This window comes from Dendrobium catenatum, unplaced genomic scaffold, assembly GCF_001605985.2.
Source record: "Dendrobium catenatum unplaced genomic scaffold, ASM160598v2 fragScaff_scaffold_1676, whole genome shotgun sequence".
Lineage (NCBI taxonomy): Eukaryota > Viridiplantae > Streptophyta > Magnoliopsida > Asparagales > Orchidaceae > Dendrobium > Dendrobium catenatum.
In genome coordinates this window covers 443,255-454,933 of record NW_021320138.1, presented here as the reverse complement: position 1 = coordinate 454,933, position 11,679 = coordinate 443,255, and the positions used below count along the sequence as shown (strand labels likewise).

Below are 11,679 nucleotides of genomic sequence, written 5' to 3'. Positions count from 1 at the left end.
AAGAAGGAAAATAAATGCAAAACAACTTTACAAAAAACATAACCAACCATCTCCCAAGAATTCAAAAGTAAAACCATTTGGTCCCGAGATAGAAGAGGAAGGAGCTGATAAATGTTGAACAAAAGCAAATAAATGTCTTTAAGATATAATATCACCCTCTCTGTAAAACCCCTCAGAATTTCATTTTTTTAGTGCATTTAGTTTGTACGAACTAACCTTAGTACGGGACAAACTGATGAAAATTGTGAAAATCTGTTTGGTTAGTACGGACGAACTATCTGTACGAACTGAGTAAAATGTAGGTTCGTCTGGACGAACCTGAGTTCGTCCGGGACGAACATAACAAAATTTTTGCTTAAGAGCATCGTCTAGGGACGAAATCCATCATCATCTGTACGATCTGTGTCCAGAGAGTTTCGTCCCGGGACGAATGGAAAACATCGTCTGGACGAACATAAAGATCTTTTCTCTATTTATGGACCATTTGAGATATTTTGAAGAGAGAGAATGTTGGAGAGAGAAAGAGAAGGAAAAGGCTTGGTTTCGGAGGCCGCAATACGATTTTTGTCCGACGCCGCTGTTGGAAGATTTGGTTGTCTCGCTGTAAGGAATTCAATTCCTATTTCTGATTTTGAAGATTTCGAGTTTTGGTATTTTTCTGCTCAGTTTTGTGTTTCCGTTACCGAAATTCTTGCATAACTTTGTATTGACGAAACATTTACCGCGTAACTTTTGGTATGTTATTGAAATGATGATTTTGCACGATTTAAGTATTTTCTGGAAAGTTTTCACCGGATATTTTGAATTATGTGGGATTTTTATCTAATAGAAAATTATATGGATGTTGAAAAATATTGCTTCAGTACAAGAAAAGTTTTGAAATAATGTTTTATTCGATTTCTGGTAATTTAGTTATGTTTGGGATTTTTTTTCGACTGTACGATATTTTAAGGATTCTCTTCATTTGAGTTAATTGTGTTTGTTGATTGCAATGTATTAATGATATGTATATAAATGTGAATATATGATTGAAATACTGTTATATTACTGAAAGACAAGTAAAGACTGGTTGAACCGTTGGTTGAAGATTGACCTGTACAGGACGGTGGGCCGACGGGCATTCCTTTAAAAAGGGTTTGATCTTATCCTCTACTGATCACGTGATTATTGAAGGAAATTATAAGGAGATTACTGTGCCGACGGGCAAGGGCGACGACTCTATTTACTGAGCCAACGGATTACTAACACTGATACTAACATTGAAAAATGCCTTAATAGGTGATTGTACTTGTTAAGTAAGACTACTATACTGGAATGCATGTGTAAAATATTGTTCTTATGATTTCTTTATGGATTTATCGATATTGACTGATTTATTGATACTGACGGATTTATTGATATTGAATAGATTTACTAACGGATTTATGAGTTTACTGTCACTACACGATTTCATTGATATTGCATACTGGTTATCGATTCTACTACTGATTCATCGATACTACTGATTCACTGATACTCCTGATTAACTGATACTACTGATTCATTGTATTGATCTTCTAGCATGTGATATATCGAATATTGACTGATACATGTGATACACTGAACACGTGATATAGAATATGCTTTTACTATATTGCTGCGATTTCAACTATTCTTATCGATATATTGATTTGATTATTTCATGTGATTTCATATCGATTGATATTATTGAGTGGAGATGATTTCTTTATTCAATGATTTGATTGATTCTATTAATATGATATTGATTTGATGGATATTTTAGATACGACGATTTTCTCTATCAATTTGATCGATATTTAAAGATATGATGGATTCTTTTGAGATTTGACGTATGTACTGATATATTGATATTTATAGATTTTTTTACTGTTTACCGATTCTTCTAATGATGATTTTGGATTTTACTGATTATGCATTGATTGTTGTTTGTGTACTGATTTCCATATCTGCATCGATTCAATGATCATGTGCAAGTGTCTGATATTGATTTGATTGATTGACATGCATATTGTTTTCGTACCGTGCTTTGATTTCAGTTGTAGCCTTTGGTGACATGCTGAGCTATTTAAGCTCATTATATGTGGTTAATGATTTCAGGTGCAAAGCCTCCCACGTGAAGTTTTTTTCAGATACTAGTGTAATTTTCGTAGTTTTTGGTTCATGCATTATTTTGTAGCCCGAGCGGCTATTGTATATGTTCTTTTGGACGCCACTTTTGGATTGCAATTATGAAATGTCGTAATGTGAATTATAGTATTTTAATGTGTTTGTTTTCTTTAATGTAATTATCATTTCAGGATATTTGTATTCATCTGAGCGAGAAGAAAGAATAAGAAGAAAAATATGTCGATGAATCCTTTCACTATAGATGTCTGGGATGTCACACTCTCCGTAGTAGAAATTATCTTAATTCTATTTCTAATTTGCCAAAGAATTTTGAAGTAGAGAAAATTTAAATATTCTTTTCAACAAGAAAGCCCTCTAGTTTTTGATCTTTGAATAATCCAAGAGGCTTATGAGGACATGTTATAATTAAGATGAGAGTTCACCTTCTTTAAAGAATCATCAAGCTGTTGATCATTAGGATTAAATTAATTTCTAATAATTGTGATTAAAGTACTCAATTTTTTCCAAGCCATTCACAATCACCATAATTGTAAAACTAACCCCTGTGTTTTTTTCTCTCCACTCTCGCGATCACAAAAAAAAAAAAAGCTCCCTCCGTTCTCTTGGGAGGACGAAGTCCTCGACTCTCCTCTTCCTCCTCCCCCTCCCATGTCCTCCCATTCTCCTCCAATCTGAAACCCTGTTCCTAAGCTCCTCGATCCACATCCATGTCCTCTTCTCAACCACTTGGCGGCGCTTCCCGCGCCGGCCGCGTCCTTGGTCCTTACCTGGACCGCATCATCAAGAACGCGGCATGGCGCAAACACTCCACCCTCGTCGCCTCCTGCAAATCCATTCTGGACCTCCTCGAATCCCTCCCTGACTCCCCTCCCGAAAACACGTCACCGCTAGTCGGTCTTTCCACCTACGACGCTGACGCCGCTCTCCGACCCCTCATTCTGGCCCTCGATACCGCCTCTTCAAAAGTCGCAGAACCCGCCCTCGACGCAGTCCACCGTCTCTTCTCCCTCTCCCTCCTCCGCGCAGAGATCGAGGATGCATCTGCCTCCGGCGACTCTGCCCCTGTTGTCGCTCGCCTCTTAGGATCGGTCTGTGCTTGCGGGGGGCTTGGAGAGGAATCTCTCGAGCTAGGCATGCTGCGTGTACTCGTCGCGGCTGTCCGATCCACGGTGGTTGTGCTCCGCGGGGAGTATCTCGTCCAGATCGTGAAGAGCTGCTACAATGTGTATTTGGGAAGCCAGAGTGCTGTCAACCAGTTGTGTGCAAAGACTGCTCTGGTTCAGATCCTGATGATTGTCTTCGCTAGGGTGGAGGCCAATGGAGTGGATGTCACGATCAAAACGGCATTGATGGCCGATGTATTGGATCTGGGGGATAAGAGCTTAAATGACTCTAATATCGTGCAGGCGGCGAGGACTTTTATAAACGAAGCTATGGGAGGGGATGAAGTAGAGGTCACGGAGGAGAAAACGCTAGAGTGTGAAGTTGGAGAGGGTGATGTCGGCGGTGACGCTGGTGGGATGAGTAAGATTAGGGAAGATGGTTTTCTTTTATTCAAAAATTTGTGTAAATTTTCCATGAAGTTTGCTGCGCCAGGGGAAAATCCGGAGGATCCTATTCTGTTGAGGGGGAAGGTGCTGTCTTTGGAGCTGTTGAAGATGGTGATAGAAAATGCAGGGACATTCTGGCTTGTAAATGAGAGGTAAAAAATAATCGTTGGCTTTCTGGTGCTTGGACATTTTAGTGTGATGCGACTTATTTTGGTGCTTTAGCAGTTTAGCTAAATGTCTAAATTGAACTAAAAAATATTTCAAGAAATTTTATGAAATCATGAAAATTGAGGAGATTGCTTGCCTTCCTTACATTGAAGAGCAATCCTACATGAAACTCAATGAAAGACTTTGCCAAATTGTCCTTTCAGTGTTAAGTTAAGTTGATAAGGGGCTGTTTGTCTCAAAGTATTTTGAGTGTAGTGTTAAAGGAATATAAGGATTTTGAAAATTTAGTTGTTTTGTATGATAAAAAAAAGAATACCAAGTAATTTGTTGATGTATTTGGATTCACCATTTATTTCATTTTTTGTGTATTCCAAAATCACCAAATATGAGTGATTTCCAAATACACAGCATCAACTATTGCACCCGCTGCTAGCTGCTGTCACCCACCCCTCAATGCTCTAGAAAAAAAAATTAAAATATATTAAAAAGGCCAGAGTTTGTTATACATGAAATAAAATGTTAAATTTATTCTGTTACCAACCAAACATCATAAAATATTTCAAATGGAATAGATCTAATTTGCACTGTATTTAAAATACAATAGAATTTTAAATAATTGCAACCAAATGGCCCTATATGTGAAGTATTGGATTATATGAATTTTTTTGATAGAGCTCCTTCTTAATGATAAATTCTAATATTCAAGCTTGGACTTTTAACTTTTATTTTTCCAAAGAAGATAAGGGGTTTGATACTTTTTGTTTTGTTTTTCACTTATGACAAAGACATAATTGGATGATCCACTTATTTTCTTTATGCAGAAGCTATAGTATAAAACATATTTGATAAGCAAAAACAGAAAACATTATATATATATATATATATATATATATTATATATATATATATATTATATATATATATAGATATATCTTAATTAAGTCTATTTTAATTCAGTAGTAAGTATAGTAATCCTTAATTAAGAATTATTTAGACCTGAATTAATTAAAGATACTGCAATAATAATTAATTAATAGTTACTTATTTGTTTGATTAATAATTTAGTTATATATATGTATATAATCAGTCATCAGTCAAAGTAAAATTTAATTAATTTATAATTATACCGGTTTTAATATACATGTTAATAAAAATCCTAATTAATCATAGTTCAATGTAGATTACTATGAGTAATTATGTTATTTATTTATCATCCCATGAATAATTTCCATAACTTATAGAAAATGACTTTAATAATCTCTATAAAAATCATGATTCATCCCTATTTAGCTTAAAAAATAATTAATTATTGATTATTTGATAAATATGAGTTTATTAATTATTATGGACTGTAAGTTATTAAATTAATAAAATATCGATGAACTTAATTAAAACCTTGATGTATGTTTAGTTATTCTAATGGATTAAGTATTTTTATAATTTAATACTGATAAAATCTTGAGAAACTTAATTTAATAATAATTAATTACTCATTAGTCTGCACAATTAACTGTTGTTTGACTAATTAATCAATTAAATATTTATATTTGGGTTTTTTATAATAAAAATTATTAAAAAACAGCTGAAAGAAAGCTCTAATTAATCTCTTATCATGCTAATACATATAATATATATATATATATATATATATTATAGAATATTATAATATATATATATATTATATATATATATATATATATATATATTACTAATTAATTATTTCAGATCCAATTATTATTAGTTTATTATTAAACGACAATACAATATTAATGACCTTAGTTTTACATTTTGATTTAGTCGCCCTCATTTCACTAATTAATATGCAATCAGTTTTATTAGTCAATATATTGAAATAGACAACTTTGTTGCCAAAACATATGAAAATACCCATATATTTGTTTTTGCAATTTTAGGAAACAAGCTATTTTGTGTAAAAAAAAAGAAAAAAGAAATGAAAACGGGTTGCCAATCATGTCTCTAGTTAAATATCTATTTTTTAAAACTGAAAACAAAAATGAATCGAAACATAGCCGAGATTAGGATTTACTGCTGTTTTGTGGTTAATTTCTTATAACTTTCTTTATTTCTGCAGGTTTCTTTGGGCTATTAAGCAGTACCTTTGCTTATCATTGTTGAAAAACAGTGCATTGTCAGTGATGACTATCTTCCAGCTTCTATGTTCTATTTTCATGGTTTTATTGTTTAAGTTTAGATCGGGTCTGAAAGGCGAGATTGGGATTTTCTTTCCCATGCTTGTCTTAAGAGTTCTTGAGAACGTGCTTCAACCAAGTTTCTTGCAGAAAATGACAGTCCTAAATTTGTTGGAAAAGATGTGTCAGGATCCACAGCTTATCATAGATATTTTTGTGAACTATGATTGCGATGTCGAGGCACCAAATATATTTGAAAGGTAATGCCTATGCCTCTTCTATAAACATGAATCACTTCTGATTCTGTATTGAAATAATTGGTGAATGCACTTTTCTACCTGTACTCTATGGAATTTCTTTTTTGTGATAACATTTAATAAAATGTATTAAAACACTTTTAATTCCATCAGATGGTTGCAGGATCGTCAATGGGCTCCTAAAGACTGCTTTAGGAGTGCCCGCTGGATCCTCAACAACATTGTCGGCTGCTCAAGATGCTACTTTTCAGACTGAATCTGTCAAGTGCCTTGCTACTATTGTGAAGTGTATGGGAACTTGGATGGACCAGCAATTGAGAATTGGGGATTTTTCCACACGAAGTTATGATATTGATCATTCGACTGAGAACTCCAATGCTATTAATGGAGAAGAGGGAACTAGTATGGATTATGATCTACACACTGACACAAACTCTGGTTTGTCAGATGCTGCCTCGCTTGAGCAAAGGCGGGCTTACAAAATAGAATTTCAGGTAATTTAGTGCATCATATTTATCACCTTCCTTTTGTAATTCTTAGAACTTTTGTTTTATTCATCATCTTATTATTTTTACATGAACTGAAAGCTAACCTATGCTACTAATTGTGATGACTGAACTGATTAATGCAGAAAGGTATTTCACTGTTTAATAGGAAACCTTCTAGGGGTATTGAATTCCTGATTAATACTAAGAAGATAGGAGGTTCTCCGGAGGAAGTTGCTTCATTTCTAAAAAATACGACTGGTCTAAATGCAACCATGATTGGAGATTTTCTGGGAGAAAGGGATGAATTTCCTCTAAAAGTTATGCATGCTTATGTGGATTCTCTAAACTTTGAGCGTATGGATTTTGGGGAAGCTATTAGATTTCTTTTACGAGGATTTAGATTGCCTGGAGAAGCGCAGAAGATTGACCGCATCATGGAAAAGTTTGCAGAGCGCTATTGCAAATGCAATCCCAGTGCTTTTGTTAGTGCAGATACAGCTTATGTGCTTGCATATTCGGTAATAATGCTTAATACAGATGCACATAATAGCATGGTCAAGGATAAGGTGCGCTTAGTTTTGTTTTTTAAAATGACTAACTGTAGGATATGTTGAAGAAAAACTATTCCAACACAATTGTTATTCTTCCGGCAGATGTCAAAATCTGATTTCATTCGCAACAATCGGGGGATAGATGATGGAAAGGATTTGCCAGAAGACTATCTGGGTTCCTTGTATGACCAAATTGTGAAGAATGAAATAAAGATGAATGCTGATACCCCAGCTCCACAGAACAAGCAGGCTAGCAGCATCAACAAGCTATTGGGTTTAGATAACATCCTCAACTTGGTCAACTGGAAGCAAACAGAAGAGAAAGCGTTAGGTGCAAATGACATGCTAATCAAACATATCCAAGAACAATTTAAAGAAAAAAGCGGAAAATTAGAGTAAGATCAATTGGAATAAAAAAATTATCAGATTGAAAATGGTTTAACAGACATCGTCATTGTGATTTTTTGCTTTTCCTTTTTGCAATTCAGGTCTATGTTTTATTCCATCACTGATACAGCCATCTTGAGATTTATGATGGAAGTTTGCTGGGCACCAATGATGGCTGCTTTTAGTGTGACGCTTGACCAGAGTGATGACAAGGCTGCCACATCCCAGAGCTTGCTAGGCTTTAGATATTCTGTGCATGTTACATCCTTCATGTATATGCAAACACAGAGAGATGCATTTGTTACATCGGTCGCCAAGTTTACATACCTCCATTGTGCTGCTGATATGAAGCAAAAGAATGTTGATGCTGTCAAGGTAAGATGTTTGTTTCTTTAAGCTGATTTAATTTTTTGCTAGCAAGCTTAATTGGCAGCCTTTGCTGGCTCTCTGTATTTTTAACATGAGAAAAATATCAGTAACTTGGATTTGTTTTGTTTCACACTTTTTTGTGCATGTTTGCAGTTATATATTATAGACTGTCTGGCTCAAAGTGATCCATATTAATACAGTGTTTAATTCTTTTTTGTTGGCTTTTATCTTTTTCTTCCCTTTTCAACGAATGCTATTTAGTCTATTTAAATATACCAAAAAATGAAACCTTACCAATTAAATAAGTATGGTATTGCGGTATGATTTTATATATATATATATATATATATTAGAGATTGCTACTAGTAAAATTAATAAGCCAGAAGAACGGGTAAGAACTACATTTAGCCTCATGGAAAAATTCTCTTTGTTTTTCTTTAAGATAATTCAATTTATGGTTTCCACTAGTAGATGAAAAGAGGAAGAAAGGGAAAAATGAGGATAGACTGTATGGCATTAAGGAAGAAGCACCGAGTAATAAACCACAAGATCAATAAACTTATTAAACTATTATTCCTTAACAATAAGATTAGAAGGAAGATATGGTACTAGTCCAAAGATAATGTAAAATACTTTGGCACATGTTTCAAAGAAAGAAATTTAAAATCTGATGGACTTCTTTCTAGATAATGGAGAATGAATTTATTTGGAAAATAGAATGGCTGTGGTTTTGGTTAAGTGTTTCGTCTTCCTCTTTTGTTTCTTGTGCTCAATCAGGTTCCAGGAAGGGAGTATATTTAAATGCTATTATTGCTATAAATGTTTGATGCAATCAAAAATTTGGGAGAGGGAGGGACCCAAATTTTTGATCACAAAAAAGTAATACTTTTCTAAGAAAGAAATAAAGACATAGAATAGACAAATAAACTAAAAACAACAACTTTACTTCATAATATAAAAACTATTACAACTTAGACAAGACTTACAAACGACTCTTGCAAGACACTTACAATTTGGACGCTTCAAACTTTGACACAAACAAAATGACACCCTAAAATTGCTTACTTTGAGAAGAAGGATACAATGGAATGGATACTATGGAGAGAAGAAAGAGATTAGAAGCCAAGAAGAATGGTGGAAAGAGCCCGCAGGATTTCCATAGAAGAAGAAGAAGCACAGGAAACCAGGAGGCAAATCAGGGAAATAATTCACGGACAAAAAGAGGAGCCAGAGCGGTAAAGAAGGCAGCCACCCGAAGAGGCAGCATCAAACCCGAAGAGCAGCAGCCCGTGAGAGAAAATTTCCAGAGAAGAAAAGCTGCAGCAGCCCCAATCCAAGAAGAATATGAAAGAACCAAAATCTACTCATCTAATCTAGCTCCCAAACATTAATTTTATAACTAAACATCAGCTCATTAATGAGCTACACTTCTACTAGATATTAATGAGCTTGCACAACTAATGTTTCAACTACTTAAGCTCAAACCCGAAATCAGCCAAGGCTCCATAGAATTGTGTTGACCCCCCCCCCCCCTTTGCCTACATCAATGTTGGATCGTGATGCTTACTGTTAATTCTGTAATGTATTCATCATTTGAATATGGGATTAAGGATAGATTTGAATACCGAATTTTTTATGAATAATTTGCCTAAAACAAGGCAGGTTTGTGCTAACAAAGGGTAGCTGATGTGAAACAAACATGCGATGGAGTTACTTTAAGAAATTAAAGAGAGCAATTTTAACAAAATAATCCAAAATAAAATTACACTTATAGCAAAAGATTGATCCTTGGAGTCCTCAGTTTTTAACTTGCTTAGACAAAGAAGAGCGCAATCAATCAACCAAACAATTCAAGAATACACAAAGAATAATTGTAAAACTACGACAATAAACAAGAGTCCACGATTTAATAATGAGAATTTTCACCATTGGAGTCCATACACTCAACTAGTCTAGGCTTTAGCGGAAGAAGAGTCTCCACATTAGAACCGCGGTCACTCCAAGGAAGAAGGAGCCTAAGATCGTCGTTCTTGGATAGGGGGCCGGAGTGGCGGAGGATGGAGGTCGTCCAAGGATGATCCAACGTCCCTTTAATCTTTGCTCGTCGATCACATCCACTAAGGTGTAATGGATATGATCGATGTAATCTTCGATGGTGTCGTCGAAATCGAAGACCACGTCAAAGAACGGTGATTGGAGTATGTCAACTTGATCTTGATCGTCATGCACAAACCCAAAGTTCCACTCGGGTTCCTCCATGCATTCTTGCCGGGAGTGGATGGAGCATCCGGGAGAAGAGGGGACTTTGGTTATGGTGGGATCCAAATGGTAGAGTGCAGGAATTATGAATTAATTTTAGAATTTGGGAGGTTTAATTGTGGGATTTAATTTGAAATTCAAATTAAATCAAGGAGGGGAGGGGGGGGGTAAAGAGAGGGGGATTTGGGTTGAATTTGTGGAGCTATTAAGGTGATTAGGAGAGAGAGGGGGCCATTAAGGGGCCGGCCACATAACTAGGAGAGAGGGGCTTGGGTTTTAATGCAATGGGGACACCAATTCAATTTCAGATTTTACAAAAACCTGAAATAAAATTTCAGTTTTCTTAAGGAGAAAAACTTCCAATTAGGAGGGCAATCAATTTAAACAATTTGAATTTCAAATTTGAAATTGAAAATCAATCAAATTGATGGCGTAAATTAAGGCGCTAAATTAGGAAACAATTAATGGCCAAAGAAAATTTGAAATTTCAAAATTGGGGCTCAATGGAGGGGGCGGTCGGCGGCTAGAGGAAGGGGCAAGGGGGCGGATCACAGGTGGGGTGGCCGACCGGCGGGAAGTGGATGCCAAGAGGCCGGCGGCTTGGGGTTGTTTGGAGGAGGCGGCGGCAAGAGCAAGGGGAGGAAGAAGTTTGGAAAATATAGGGATTCAAGGAGTGAATTCCAGTTTTCCACAAGTGCTTCAATCCGAATCTCCTGGAGGTACATGTGTCGAAATCGCTGCTGATGTCCCCATCAGTAGCTGTCTTTTTTTTCAAGTGCTTAGATTTCTCATTCCAGTTTAGCTTGTTGCTTTGTCTAACCAACTCATGCATCAAGGTACTAGCGTCACATAACAGCTAGGATAAGAGATAAAGCTGGTATTAGAAATTAACCGAGGCTCATAGTGGATAGATAAATAAGAAAAAGGATTTAGTAAGCTTTAAGTTCATATGATATACTTATTGAGGAGATTTGAAAGAGTTATGGGTGATATTGCATTTCAATCGAATTTTGAAGGATAAAAGGATGTCGATTTAGTGGAGAAAAAAACATTTAATTCAATATTTATGAATAATTACGAAAAGTCAAGAAAAATTAAGTTTTAATATTTGAAAATAATTTTAAATTAAAATTCTTAATTTCCAAAAAATATTAAGGTATTACATGAATTTTTATGATTTAAAATGAATTTAATATGAATTTTTAAAGTTTAATGTAATTAAAATGGGTTTTAAAATAATTTTAAAAAATATTTAATATTTAAAAATAATTATCAAATCAAACTAAATTAAATATTAAAAGTTCTCTAAAATTGAAAAAATTTTAAGAAATAATTTTTATAAAATTTAGAAAA

General features: G+C 34.8%; 1 protein-coding gene across 1 annotated transcript in view; it reads left to right on the top strand.

Annotated features, from left to right (window-relative positions):
- The first annotated feature begins 2,711 nt into the window (after positions 1-2,711).
- Positions 2,712-11,679, top strand: part of LOC110110007 (brefeldin A-inhibited guanine nucleotide-exchange protein 1) — a 32,164-nt gene continuing 23,196 nt past the window's right edge. The window contains exons 1-6 of the mRNA XM_020841284.2: positions 2,712-3,850; positions 5,958-6,275; positions 6,436-6,766; positions 6,904-7,326; positions 7,414-7,706; positions 7,800-8,073. Of these exons, the coding sequence (XP_020696943.1) occupies positions 2,856-3,850; positions 5,958-6,275; positions 6,436-6,766; positions 6,904-7,326; positions 7,414-7,706; positions 7,800-8,073 (2,634 nt within the window). The 5' untranslated portion in view covers positions 2,712-2,855. The remainder of the gene's footprint in view (positions 3,851-5,957; positions 6,276-6,435; positions 6,767-6,903; positions 7,327-7,413; positions 7,707-7,799; positions 8,074-11,679) is intronic.